General features: G+C 42.3%; 1 protein-coding gene across 3 annotated transcripts in view; it reads right to left on the reverse strand.

The window, feature by feature from the left end:
* Nucleotides 1-13,008, reverse strand: part of AKT3 (AKT serine/threonine kinase 3) — a 142,887-nt gene extending 129,879 nt beyond the window's left edge. The window contains exons 1-2 of one of the 3 annotated variants that reach the window (XM_071739107.1): nucleotides 12,865-13,008; nucleotides 72-226 (exon numbers count right to left, since the gene is read on the reverse strand). In XM_071739107.1, the coding sequence (XP_071595208.1) occupies nucleotides 72-117 (46 nt within the window). In that variant the 5' untranslated portion in view covers nucleotides 118-226; nucleotides 12,865-13,008. Of the gene's footprint in view, nucleotides 1-71; nucleotides 227-12,554 lie in introns of those variants that run through there. The other 2 variants (XM_071739106.1, XM_071739108.1) reach the window with 2 other exon arrangements.
* Between the last annotated feature and the right edge of the window lie 2,110 nt (nucleotides 13,009-15,118).

The following is a 15,118-nucleotide window of genomic DNA, read 5'->3' on the forward strand; positions in this document are numbered from 1 at the left end:
GTGTAACTGCAATGCAACTGCCCACAGCACACAATATGTCTGAAGAACTTTCCATGAAAGGTAGAACTTACCCCTCTTCTGAACCCAGCCTTCCTTCACAATGGTAACATCGCTCATGATGGCTCCACTCTGAACCTCCAACTCAAAAGAGTATTTCTTTGAGTTATCAGCTTGTCTGTTTGGCTTCTCTTCTGCAGCTCTTCCCAGTTTCTACTGATGAGTCAGCCTGGAAGGAAATATTAGAGAAAGCATTTAAATCCTTTCTGTCTTTCTCACTTGACAGCCAACAAAAAAGTCTTTGTTGATGACTTCCACTGACTGAAGTTATTAAAAATCTGCTTTTTTAATTAACCATATAACTGAATAATGTTTCTAGTCTTACAGCACATTTTCTATGAACACTGTAATACTTAAAAAAAGCAGAATGTGTTAAGTCATATGAGATTTTCTGTAAAAGGCACATAATTGAATTCTCTCATACAAATGAACAGAATGCTGTTAAATGAAAGGGTGCTGGTACTGCTTCACAGGTCTAACTCTGAATCCACAGGAGCTTTAACCATTTCCACATTTGTCAAAATCTGTGCACTGATCATGTAGTTCCCCTGTTACAGCAACATCAGTAAGATCAAGAGTGCAAGAAAATGGGAGGAAAGGTTCTGTAAAGGAGCTTAAATCCAAAGCCTCAAGTACTATGGATATGATTATCCTCCTAACAGTTACTATCTGAAGTAAATAACTTATCAGCCATGTAATTACCTTTTTTGTTTGTTTGTTCTTGAATTAAAAAAAATAGTAAAGGCTACAGAGATATAAGATTCTTATTACTTCAACTTCATCATAGCCAAGAGAAATCCTTAAATTAGAGAAGTTCTTAAAAAAACAGCAAGTTTTTTAAACATCTGCAAGTCCACAAGTAGAAAGACAACTTATTAAGAGCACAGATTAACAAAAAACCTCCAATGTTTAGTTTATGAAAAGAAGGAGCACACATTCTCTCGAAGCTTTTGTTAGGCAGTGACAAGAATGCTCTTTTCCCTACAAAGCTCAGCTTGTAGAGGACAGAAGGGAAGTCAGCCCTAGAACAGGACATGCCACTCTCAGAAGCCACCACCCTCTCTGCTGATCACCTCACTCCCAGAGTACCTAACAGCTGTGAAGAAGAGATAAACAGCACTACAATCAAGCAGAAAGAGAAACCATAGGGCAGGAGAGGTTTCCTTTTGCCAGCACACTGCCCTTCCCCTCTATCCTTCAAAATAAAAAGAAGCAGAGAATAATGATGATGTTGAAAAGAGTGGAAAACCAAGAAAAGGGATTTCTCTGATGGTAGAGGAACACCCTTCTACAGCTTTACACACAGGAGCACACGTGTACACAGCTCTAGCACACAGCAGGAATGCACACACCAGTTTAGTGCTATCAAATTCAGTACAAACATATCCATTCAGTACATTGACCAACAAATGTAAATGTGATAGAAACAAAGAGGACTGTGCTAGAAGCAATTTGTGCAATGAATGAATGGAGAAAGGAATAGGAAATATGCTGGTTTAAGTACAGGCTAGAAACATGCAGATTATTTCTTATTTACAATTTGAAAAATGTGTATTTGCACCACACAGCAGCTAGATGGAAGGCTAATTCTGCACGGCTTCTGTGCTTTGCAAAATAAAACTTGATACGAGTATTTTTTTTCAAGTGGTATGCAACAAAAAATGCAGTCCAACCTGATTTTACAGAAACACTGAAGTGTGTCCATTTTGCATCAGTTCACTTTCACTGAACTGCTTTTCCTCAAAAACATGGAGTATTTCAAAAGCAAAACCCACAATGCTGAATTCATTAGTAACTGCAAAGTTTAAGCAACACTGAATACAATGCCTCTGAGACATCTCCACAGCACGGGCAGGTAGGACAGTAAGACCCATGGAGGTGTTGCACAGCTTTTCACACTGGCATCACACCCTGCTGTGTCTCAAAGGCCACAGGTCACCTGTGCTTATGCAACTGCACCCTGCCTGAAGACTTAAATATTGTTTAAGCTTTTATAACACTTAAAAGAAACTGTTACATACAAGGTTTTGGAAGGACATTAAAACAGCTTCATTACTGTTAATTGATCTCACCAGCTTTAGCTGTTTATACTTTGCATTACGTAAGTCCGTAGGGCAGGAATAACCAGAACATCCATTCCCACATCCTTCACCTTACAACTGTGAGAGCTATTTTCCAGGTCATGCATTATCAGAACCTTTGTTTGCCCACTTCAGACTAGGGATAAGCAACTCTAACAGCTGAGCATGGAAAGAGATCCTGACAGATGAAGACACGTGCCTGAAAGGAGGCTGCGGTTCTGCTGTTCTGGATCACTGCAGCCCTGTATCATCTTTTATTACAAACACACAAATCTTTGCAAAGCCAGAGGTGTCAAACAACTCTGACCTAAAAGCAGCTGTACTGTGAAGTGTAAGAGCATTAGTATTCAGATATTTGACTTAAGTTTGATTTTCCTACAAGACTTCCACTGAACCCTTTAAGAAGCAATCACAGGTGACTTTTTTTTTTTTAATGATGAAAACAAAGTAAGCAATGTAATTCACAGGACACACCTTGGACTGGCATATGCTGCAATATGTTTCACCCTTTTGACATATTTAATGTACTTTCCAATTTTGGTGTGTGCTTTGGAAAAGTGCAATAATTTATTTTTATTGCTAGAGACCGAGCTACGAGAAATTAACTTCTGTACTAAATACAAATAAACTTGTCTGCCTACATACTGATCATTAAATCCACTATTTGACAAGACACCCAGCTTTAACAATCTAACTTATGCTTAAAGGTCCCTATTTATCCACTGACAGCAATTAAGTTAGTATTATTCCATCAAAATAAAAAAAGATTCATGACCAATTTTCATGTCAGCCAGTGCCCCAACAACCTTGAGTCTATGTCTGTCGGACTGCATCCCCACCCATAGCACATAATGCTTTACTGAACTTAAAACAAAATCCCCTTAATGCAAAAATTGGATAAATATGGTGACAAAACCATCAGAATTATCTCCAGTTTAGCTTTTCAATATATCCAGGAACAACTTAAGTAGAAATATCAACAGTTGTGTGGTTATGGTGATCAGTCCTTTAATGGAGTAATTACAAGTCAAACTCAATTCCATAGGAAGCTGAAGGAGATATACCAAAGCATTAAAAGACTAATAAAAATAAAGGTTTCACATTAACACTACACTATCAAGAAGCCATTTCTAAGCACCTGCACTATTATCCCTTATCAAATTCCTTTGAGGCTTTCTAAAAGCTGTACTTCTTTACTCTGAAAGTCATTCAGCAAAGCTCTAAAAGAGCAGACTTCAGAGAATTACTTCTTATGAAAAAAACTGACCTTCATGAAATTCAGTCATACAGAAACCTTCTTCTCTGAAAATGGAATAAAGGATTTCTGTAGACATAAGGGAGCTGCCCCAAAACACATGGAACCAAGAAGTCTCACAATAAAATAGCAATATACCTGTAGTTCAATTATTTCAAGAAAAGATCCAGAAATGTTTATTTTGTACAGCTGACACTGAGCTTAAATACTTGTTAGGAATCAACTCTACTCTCCCGATGCACTTCAAATTTCAGCAGCTTGTATACAGTAACATTTTACAGTTTCCCTCATTGCTATAGGATGAACCCACAAAAATAGGGGAAAAATATGTAACTGAAGTTCAAGACATTTTGCATTCCAGCTGGCCCTACAGGTAAAAACTTGACTTGTGTTTATATATGCTCCAATGACTGCAGAACAGGGTGGATTGCTTTTTTATTCCCCAAATTGTCAAACAGAACTTGGAAGACATGTTTCAAACTACATGTATTCTGTAGACAGCATCAGAGAGTCATGTATAAGCATAGTACATACAATAATTTATTGTGTACATGCTTTATGGTGGAAAAATTCACTCCATCACAGTCAGTTATGTGAAGAAAACACTAGAGTCTTTTGGATGTAATTTTTTTCCTTTCTTTGGCAAGCTATTAAGACAGTTTTATAGTGTTAGATGAAACAATTCAGCACACCTTGAAAAAGGTAGTGTTATACTTTTAAGTTTCCAACTGTCGAGGCTGCTTAATTATTACATGCAACAAAGTTCCAGGATCCCTCTGCCAAGGTTCACCGTTTTCCCAAGCCATGGCAAAAAACAGCCAACACCTTTTCAGTGTTTATTTGGAACTTTAAGAATAATAACAATAGAAACAATCAGCTTGTTTCATGATGCAACCATATGGGAACTACAAGACCATCCATTAAAATGAGCAATGGTCCATTCAATAGGAAGAAATCTTTTCCTCAACTTGTATTTTTAAATTAAAAGAGGTTCTCATGCTTGTCCAGTAGCCAGGTACCTACACAGACCCAGTGGATGGGGAAAATGGAAGAAAACCCTTGCACGTAGGAAGACTAAAAACAGTGGTTCAGGTCTACACTCAACAACCACTATGTGTAAGTGAATAATGATAGAGACTCATAAAAACAGACAACACTCCCTTGGAATCTGGGCATCCTCCCATTTCCCCCACAACAAGAGACAGCTGAGTAAAGAAGACAGTGCCCATAAATTCAGTGTAAATTGTATGATTCAGGTCTCTGTTGTAAGAACTTTCATAAACACAGGCTCCTACTTTCAACAGATTTGGAGCTGAGAAAAAACAGATACTCTCAGATTTACCAACTCACATTCCCAGAAAGAATACCAACAGGATCACTTTCAGCACTTCCAGAGACTTCCTTTAACTTCTTTTAACATGATCACCTTAGTGATTCATCCAACCTTATTCTCTTAATATACAAGAGAAGTACCCTTTTTGCTTTCCACAAGTAACCATTCGTTTAAGAAAATGTTTGGGGGAAAAAAACAGCACTTTGCCTGACACACTGAGATCCTTTGGTCCTCAGCATAAGCAGATCCAAACCTCACTGCCTCTGTCTCCTTGTTTCTCTGCAAGGTAACTGAATAATTTTGTGCATGCACACAAAAAACAGATACTACCCAAAAAAAAGCAGCTCTCAGTCATCCTCTAGCAGCTTCCAACACACACACGTTTGTTTCCCTACTTTGGGGGTTGTTTCGGTAGCTTATCAAGCTCCTAAGGTTTTTACAAAACTGAGTTTCAATCTTCCAAGAGACCCAAACAGGCTGAACTGTCTCCAGTGCTGGTTGCAGTCACAGCAAGGAATTCAGAAAATAAGGCTCTGAACTAAGAACAAGAGTTCTCTTTAGGATTAGAAGCCGAGATCCAAGTTTTATTTATATGAAAATTGTATGCATATCCTCTTCCCCTATCTAAGCTGCTATCTAAAAGTCTAGTCAAACAATTAAAGGATACATTGTACATCATCAAAAATTAGACAAAAGACTATGTTGCAGATCAGAGACTGCAACAAAACCTACAAAATCAAATTAGTCTACATTGCTAATGGAAGAATCACATTCAGTTGAGTGCTTTATCTAAAATGTAGAGTATTTACATAGGTTTTTATGAACTACCCATTCTGGAATTTTGGTTATACTTCAGACACAGTACAATGGAGTATGTCCCTTTTTACAGTCTCATGAGGACTGACTGATTTAATACTATCACTGATTAGAGTGGGGAAAAAAAGGGACTTGGAGGCAGACAGTATTCGTTCAACTTACAAAGTCAATTTGGAAAAAGAGAAAAAAAGAAGAAAAAAAGAAAGGAAGAATTAAAGAAAAATAATTAAAAATTAAGAAACCAAACCAATACAAAACATGAATTGGTTTACAACAGGTCTCAAATTTATACAGTTGTAATCTTTACATATGCATAATTAAGACACTTTTAATAAACTGTTAATTGCTTTTTAAGTAGAAATGTTCCTATTTCTCACATTTTAAAAGAAATACAAGAATTTCCAATGTCCCTTTGTGACAGGCATCACAAATATTTTTTAAACTATACATCTTACTATAAGCCTCAATGTTTTTAAGAATTTTAGTATCAAAAAATTACTCCCAATAACTTTATTTGATAACCCTTGACTTGGAATTACGAGAAAGATAACAGAAAAATAGCTCTGCCTACACATTGTGGTAAGGAAAAACAATGTGCTTTGGAAAAGATAAATAGCTCTTTTTAAAAGCATGCTTATGCATATGCCTTGTGCCTTAATATTTTCAGAGTTCTATTTTCACTTTCAGTATGACAGAAAGTTGCATGTAACTATTATATGCTCAGAATAACCTAGTTAGGAGGCTAAAGGCACACTGAAATCCTAACATACAAGCTAGATGTATTATTTAGATTCTGCAACTAAATATGTTTATCAGAAAGAAACCATCACTCTGTATTGCTTTTGCTATTATAATGACAATGCCAGCTATTTTAAGGGACAAAGTTATAATTAAAGTAAGGTGAACAAAGACACCCATGCCTTTGTTTACCAAGGTATAAAGGAAGTTTCTAAAAGTAACTGAATTGTTTCTTTAGAATCCCACGTGAAACATTAACAACCCATTGTTTTGCATTGTGTTTATTGACAAAAATGCTTTCAGTCCTTTTTGTCATCCCCTCCCCCACAGTACATAAGACAATAACTGAAAATCAGACAGAAGCTGAGTGATAAAACACATGAGAGTATAGGTCTGAAATTTAACCAAAGAATTCATTTAAAGGACAAAAGGTGAAGGAAGGACCAAACTTACACATTAAAAAAAAAAAAAAAGATACAGAGACAATGAACTTGGGAGAGTTTTGAGACTTAAAGGAAGTCAAATCAAGGATTAGCTGAGCATCACAGCTATGACTGTTAATCCACTCAACACTTCAAAATGCATATAATACATTTAACTTTCTGATTACTAATTGCAGGAATACTAATTTTTGCCTTCTTAAGACAAAGTTCCTTTGCCCTTTAAAATACAGTTTAATAATGATACAAACAACCAAGTAAAATTAAACCCTAGTTTCATATTTTGAAAAGAAACTGAGATTGACTAGAATGCTCTGGTAATCTGATTCTCAGGAGTTGAAAGAACATAGAAATTCCTCTTCATTTCAAGATATTTTAAAAGATATCTCCTAGTGATAGAAAATGGTTTATAATAACTTGTATGATAATAATAAAAAACATCATATTGTGTGTAAAGTACTGTGCACACTGCTGAAGATAATAAAAACCAGAAATATGTTGCCATGAGTGCCATGAGTAACAAGAAAAGGAAAGTACTGAGATAAAAATGTTTTCTCAAACTGTAAATATGAAAGATAAAGTTCAATGACACACCATGTAACTTTCTTTTAAACTCTCATTGTAGGATTTATTTATTATCTGGATATTGAACAAATTAAATTCTGAATTGCCTTGCAACAATGGGGAAGAGCTTTGTTATTCCTTCCTACAAAGCAATCAAGCACTGCTGAACCTACTGTCAAATTCTGACACTTCAACTGGAAAGTAATCAACTCCTAACCCAAAACCCTGGTATCTTCTTGTTCACCTTCAAAAAGCACTATTCTCATCAACTTGAGATCTGAATTTCCTAAGGACAGAAAGAATTCTCTACCACCTTACATGAAGACTGTTTTTTCAAAGGTTTCCCATTCCTTACAGACAATTAAGGCTGGGTGCAGAGCTCACTAGATGAAGGTCTCTAGCAAATGTTATAAGAAAAGCCAGATTACATGAAAAACATACATACAACCTTAACTCTTTGCCTCAAATTATATCAATCCATTTAGAAAAAGGTAGAGTAATTTTAAGAAACCTGCAAGACAAGCTGCACTGATCAGGTATCTCAAAGAAACACACTAAGTGCTTAGGGAAGAAAAATTTATGTGTGTTGGTAAAAATTGTTTTGCAAAATTGCTGGGACTCAGCTGAGAAACACTGCATTAATTCTGTGATGATAAATCAGCTGTACAAGAATTTTTTGACTGCTGGGCACTTCCACACTTAAAAAAAGGCAGTAGTAAGATCTTCACTGCTGTCAGTGAAGCAGGCTCTTCACCTCCTGCTATGGGAGGCACTCAGATCTTTACCACATGGACAACACATGGTCTGACAAACCATGCTATTCAGATATTAATACAAAATACCAAGCTGCCAGTTGCATTCTCATAGGGAATTTTAAAATTACTACTGTTCTTTAGTTGGGATATTAAAAAGAAAGAAAAAAAAAGTAAAATACAGCACAGAGAAACAACTTGTTCTTAATGCTATTTTTTTATCAGCATGACTCATACCTAGGCACTCAAATGGAAATATGAAGGAAAAAAGAGGATTGGACAAGATGGATTCAACATATATTATTACTTAATCTATACATAAGTGTAGACACAAATAGTATCAAAAATCAAAGAAACATTTAAAGTGACCATAAGTAAGCATCTTCATATATACAAGACAAAAATGTTTATTGTCCTTGACAGTAACATTTTGTAATACTCAGACCTCAAGCAATTTTTTTTGGAAGTATTAACTCTGCCACAGCTTCCTACTATTCCTGAACAACACTTTTAAATAATAAATACAAAATGTTCTGTTTGAAATCCCTGGCATGCATCAAAACTACCTGAACACCCAAGGTTAACTTTGATCTAGAGCTACGGAACACAGAGAAAATGCCAAATAATCAACTAACACACCCTGGCTTTTTCCATAGTCTTTTTATTAGTATATATTAGTGATCTGTATAAATAAGCCTCATTTATAAATTCTTCTCTTCCCCTAGGTAGCCCAGAATATTGTTTACACAATCAGTCAAGATTAAAATATGAATCTTTACTTTAAAGATTTTTTTTTCTATGTAAAACACTACAAAGTTAACTTTCACATCTAATGTTTTATTATTTGCCAGCAGTTTGTTGTTCTCTGGCTTTTAACGATTTTTTTTAAAACTTGGTATCAGCTTTTCCATGTACTATGTAACTTCTCTTCAGAAAATCATCTTGTCTATACCACACCAACCTGTTGCAAATAAGAGTAACTATCACAACACATTTACCAAGGAGTCCCTGCCATGCTGGGAAACTCACTTCTGAACCACCAAGAGGAAACATGCTGGTTCATGAGAAAGATTCTCACTGCAAACCCACCTTCCCTCCCAAGCAATGCCAAACTCCCTGAAGTACATAGAAAGTATTCCCCACCCCCTCCACAGAATTCTGACCAGGCACATCCTAACAGAATCTGAGATGACACAAATTAATATTCTAGAATAATTTTGAAGGGCGCTTAAGTTGTCAATCTATTCTTATAAAAGACTACTTACAACAGTAAGTGGGTCTTAAGTTTCATAGAAACACTGAAAATAAAAGCAATATTTTAATATAAATGAAATTTGCAGATGCAGTCACTTAACTATTCCTCTCTTTTTGAATTGTTACTATCATTCACAAAGGGAGTACTTCATGTTTTCAACAGAACTGGGGAAAAGGAACAGAGGGCTTTTGGTATATAGACAACCAAAATACCTACAAAATACACCATTAGAGTATGGTGCATTGCTTTTAATCAATTAATTTATGCATTATCCCTATCAAAATGGAAGTATGGTACAGCAAAGTTTTCATTCAGTGTATCTCAATGTCCTCCCACTCCCCAGTGTTGATCAAAATCAATAGTATGCCCATGCCATAAAAGATGCCAAAGAACACCAGGTCTCTGTGGCAAAGCCCACAGAACTACCGTGTCCATCAAGCCCACATCCCGTTACACTAACAACACAAAACGAAACTGTAACCAAACTCGGCTGGAAGCAACTGTATCTTCTTTGCAGGAAGAATTTTCAGATGCATTTTACCAGGCAGGGCTGTAGTGAAGGTGCATAGTGCCTTCCAAAAGAACGGAGCAAACCATGCCCCTGGGATACAGACACATATTCCATAGGCCTCTTTAAATCTGGAAAATGTGCACCCAAAAGCGAAAGAAGACTCAATCGATCGGTGCTAGACAAATTCCAAGCAGTCTGAAGGATCTTTTTCGCTATTATACAAACTTCAGACACAAGCTGCTTGACTAGGAAGTCAAGATACCGTTTCTGGTAACTCCATGCAAACAGAAGCTCGGGTTACACACAACCGCAAAGCTCTAGCGTAAGTGGGTTTGGGTTAAGCTTAAAAAACCCCCACCAAACTATTTTTCCTTTCACAAAGCACTTATTCCACTGTCAAAAAGTCAACAGTTTCCAGTGCAAGCTGTCATCCAATCCTTTACAATGTACCTACTTCAACTGGGGCAAAATAAAAAGTAGTAGCTGTCTGTGTTCTCAGCTTCCCTCACAACAGCAGCATTTTGCTTAATAAGACATTATCTTCCCTCAAAAACCTATATATGAAACTAGAAACTACTGAATTCATTCAAACCTGGTCAGATTAAATAGGAATACACCATAAACTGTCTAAAACAGGACAGTCTTGTAAAAACCACCTGTACATACAAAAAAAACCCATGCATTTATATTAGAGAAAAGTAAGTTATTCAAATATTATGGGTAATGTTCTAGGAAACAGACATTTTCTTATCTCTGCAGTTTTTCATTGGCCCTTATTTGAACTTGACTTACTGGTTGCATCCAACCAAAATATATTCACATGGACTATAATTAGCAATCCAATCCAATTAAAGATATTGAGGTCAACTTAAAAGCTCCTGTCAAAAAAAAACAAAGTCCTACCAACAGATTCTTCTGAAGTAGTACAGTAAGTTTAAAAGTCAAAATAAGCTTCCTTTCCTGTCTCCTGTACCCTCTTCCCATATTCCAGTGCAGAACAGCCAGAACTGCCCTATGTAGAAGCCAGCAAAAAGGAGGGATCACACTTAAAATGTTACTTGTTTGAAGTTTGTATCTACTTCTTTGCATGCTTCTCACCTTGAGGAATAAAGACCTCTGTATGGAAAATCTGGGGAACCGTGTCTATAAGCAAAATTTCACTGAAGCCTGAACAAACATCAGTAAAAGAGAATGCTTTAAGTTTTCTTCAGCACTGCAAAAAGCTGGCAATGCAGGTACCAGGTATATTGCAATTTGTACAATAAAACTCTTAAACAGAGGCTAACTGAATCAAATCTGAGACACTTTGTCATAAAAACTGTAAGGTGATGTAGATCTATCCAAGCAAGCAGTCAACTAACAAGTACTCCAAAGGTAAAAAAAAAAAAAAAAAAAAAAAAAAAAAATCAGAATAAAGGTCAAGAGAGACAAAATTGTTTATTCCTTTTCAGCTCTAAGAAAATTGTTTATTTATTTATTTTTACATACACCCTTTATAAACAAGGTACTGTGGAAGAACATGAAACAAACAGCCCTGGCTTTTTCTGCCATTCTTGAATTCCCACCCAAAAGTAAAACTAAGAAGCGTAGCTCACATAAACCAACCGCACAGCCTATACGCCTGTTACTGCTCGTTACATCATGACCATTTTCATCTGACCCACTATATATATATATATATATACACATATATATATATATACATAGCGGCGCCATCCAGTAACTTTATGCTCAGAGGCGCTGTACTGACCTGCCGGAATGGACCCGCACCACGCACGGGAGGTGCTTCTGGCTGCGTACGCACACAGACAGCCCCCCCATCCACATTTGGGGTGCCCCTGCCTCACCCCACGCCTCGGTGTTCCCCGCCCCCTCGCCTCACCACCTGTCCCCCCCCATCCTTCACGGCCCGGCCACCCCCTCCGCCCGGTACCCCCTAACAGTCGGCTGCGCATCAACTTTTGCGTGTGGGCCGCGGCCTCCATGATGGCCGGTGCGGGAGGGCGGGCGGGGGGGGCCGGTTTGTTTACTTGCAGCCAGAGCCGCCGCCGGCGGCAGCAGCAGCAGCGGCGGCAGCAGCAGCAGAAGCAGCAGCAGCAGAAGCAGCAGCATCTCTTGCGGGAGGCGCTGCCCGCCGGCCGCGCCGCTATCCTGGGGGCAGGGGCACAGCCACAGGCACCCCCGCCCGCACACAACTTCTCCGTGGGCAGACAGACCCCTGCCTACCCCGGGCACCGGGGACTCACGACCCCTTTGCACCCCCCGTCCCCGGGACACGCAGGGCCGCGGGAAGCGCCAGAATGGGGGGGGATGGGGGAAACAGGGGGGGCAAGGTTGGCGCGCGCGCGCCCGGTGGGGAGGGGCCGCCGCCGCGTGGGAACCCTCGCAGGCAGCGCCCTCCCCCCCACCCCCCCATTCCCACACCCCCCCCCCCCATACCCATACCCACACACACACACACACACACACACACACACACACACACACACACACACACACACACACGCCCCGTTACATAACCTCTCCCCGCCGAAACGCCCCCTCCTCCCCCCGCCCCGCCCTTCCCACCTCAGCCCCGAGCCGCCGGGAGGGCGACCACCCTCCCATCCCCATCCCCATCCCCCCCCGCTCCCGCCCCGCCGCCTGCAGCGCTAGGCCACGGGCGCCCCCGCCCCGCGCTCCCCGCCGCCCCCGGCCGCGCAGCGCCGCCGCCCAAGCGCCCCGCCGCCGCCCGGCCCCTCCCGCCCCGTACCTGCAGAGGCGGCGGCGCCGCGGGCGCTGCTGCGGAGCCGGAGGGCGGCGGCGGCTCCGGGGGGAGAAGGGGAGGGAGGGCGCCGCTGCCTCCTCCCCTGTCCCCCCGCCGGGTTCGGCGGTCCCTGGCGGCCGGTGTCTCCGCGGGGGCGGGAGGAGGCGGCTCCGGCCCCAGGGCGCTGGCGGCGGCGGCGGCTACATGGAGCTGCGCGCCCCGCTACGCAGGGAGGCGCCCGGGCGGGCAGCGCGGCCGCAGCATCGATGCGCGGGGTCAGGAGGGCGGCGGCGGCGGCTCCCCCCGGCGCACTCACCCCGGAGCCGCCCGGGCCCCGCTCTCGGCTCCTCCCGCCGCCTCCGCCGGGCTCGTTATTGACTTTCAGGAAAACTCCCGACGTCACTGGCTCCCCCCGAGTGTCTCCCCCTCCGCGGCGGCGGCGGCGGCATCCCCAGCTCTCGCGAGAAGCGCAGCGGGGACGGGGGGGGCCGCCAGACAGCGCGGGGGGAGCCAGACAGCGGGGGGCGGCTGAGGTGAGGGTGGGGGAGGCGGGGGGCCGTCGGCGGGAGGGAAGGAGGGAAGGAGGGAGGGAGAGAGGGAAGGAGGGAGGGAGAGAGGCGAGGCAGCCCGCCCGCCCGCCAGGCAGGGGCGGGAGCCGAGCGGAGCGGAGCGGGCGGCGTGTCCCGTTCCGCCGCCGGGCCGCGGGTAGGAGCAGGAGGATGGATGGATGGATGCAGGCTGGCGGCGGCGTCCGCTGGCACCAGGCTGGAGCTGTCCCTTAGGCTGCGGGCGGTGCCTGCCAGGCCGGGAGACCGCCCGCCTTGGCCGGGGAGCACCGGCGGGGTGTCCTGCCTCGGGCAGGGCAGCGGCTGCCGGGACGGAGCTGCCGCTGCCCCTCTCTGGAGCAGACGTGCTGCCGGTGCCCCGCTTCCCGCTGCGGCTGGAGTTCGCAGCAGAACCTCTCCTTGCTAGACCTGTAAACACCTCCCGAGTTTTATTTCCTTTGTTCTCACACTCAGGCGTTTACATACTCCCTTATCTCGCCTAAGTACCCGGAGCGGTCCACTTAGCTCTACAAACTCTTCCAAAAATAAAACTACCAGTTACACAGCAGGAAGCTGTAATTCATCCCTTGCTGAAGTGTTTAGTGGATGCACCAGCCTCCACGCTGCTAAATTACCTCCAGGCTTCGAGTTAGCCCGGTGGGTAAACAAACATCTCGAGAAACCTCACAGCAGCGTTCGGCGGCTGGGAGCTCGCTGGCACTTTCACACGGCAGACAGAAATGGAACTGGTGCCAACGGGGCGACCGTGTTGCAGGGTGCTGAGCCCGGCATTCTGCGGGAGTAGCGGAGGTGCCTCTGGGGCTGGGCAGGCTGGAGCGGGCGGATGGATGGCCTGCGGGCTGCGGTAGCTCCGGGCGCCGTGGTCCTGCAACTCCGCTGGGAGCTGGAGTTCGTAGGGACCGTGCCCTCGACGCTGGGTTTGTGGCTACCTGGCTGTGTGCGTGTGTGTGTGTGTGCTCACACACGCGTTTAATGAACGTAAGTGTGCTTTCTGTATCACTCCTGGTTTAAATAATGCGCACAGATTAACTGTCTGCATAAACGCGTCTGTGGTACCTGCAGCTGGGTAGTTCTGATGGCTTGTAACACAACTATTTGCACTGTTTAATCACTGTTTAATTTATTCTTAAAATGGCATAAAGACATTCATCAAAATTACGTTTTAAAAAAACAAAGCAAAAAAAATATTTCTTTAGGATGTACTCCATATTTGTTTTTTGAAGTTTCCCTTCCCTCCACATCTTACCTTCCTACCAAGTCCTCCTTTTCCCTGTGCTGCTATAGGGCTTCAGAGAGGTTTTTTTGAAGATCTGAATAATCATATGAGTTGGCACAGGACTGGAAAGTTGCCTCCGGGGGCAGTGAATCCTTTCCCTGCTGTGGCAGGCAACCACACCAATAAACCCATTCATAAATCTGCTGAGTTTCCTCTCAGAGCTATGAAGTCTGTTTGCTGCACTGTTGTTACTAACAGGCTGCAGCCCAAGCTCTCCATTCCCTTAATTCTGAAGAAAGGGAAATATTACATGTATTGTATGCTTCTTTTTTAAAAAGAAGTTAAAAAGTACCTTGCCAAAGCACTTCCTTTCCCAGAATTTACCATTCCGTTTTCCTGTTTCTCAGAAACAGTCTATTATATCAGCTATGAATATTTACATAGATCCATAGTATCAATTATTTAAATGCGTTTATTCACTAATGCCTCTGACTGCTGCTTCTAAGCTGCTCCTGAAAAACTAAAGGTGTATTTCTTGGAATGTGCCTTCTGCTTGCTGCAGTTTCTACGAAGGACCCAGGACCTGAGGTAGCACGAGATCTGCATGGGCAGTAGCTGATAAAGTGGTGATTGACTGTTTGGATGCCAAATGTTGAGTGTGAAATCTGGCACAGAAAGTCATGGTATTTGATACCAGTCAGATAAAGAATTTAGTTCCATTTCTGCTGTATGTTAATCCCTCCTACTAAAAATCAGAATTTTCTTAGAAGTACATTTACATAGTAAAT

Source organism: Heliangelus exortis, chromosome 3 (assembly GCF_036169615.1).
Source record: "Heliangelus exortis chromosome 3, bHelExo1.hap1, whole genome shotgun sequence".
Classification (NCBI taxonomy): domain Eukaryota; kingdom Metazoa; phylum Chordata; class Aves; order Apodiformes; family Trochilidae; genus Heliangelus; species Heliangelus exortis.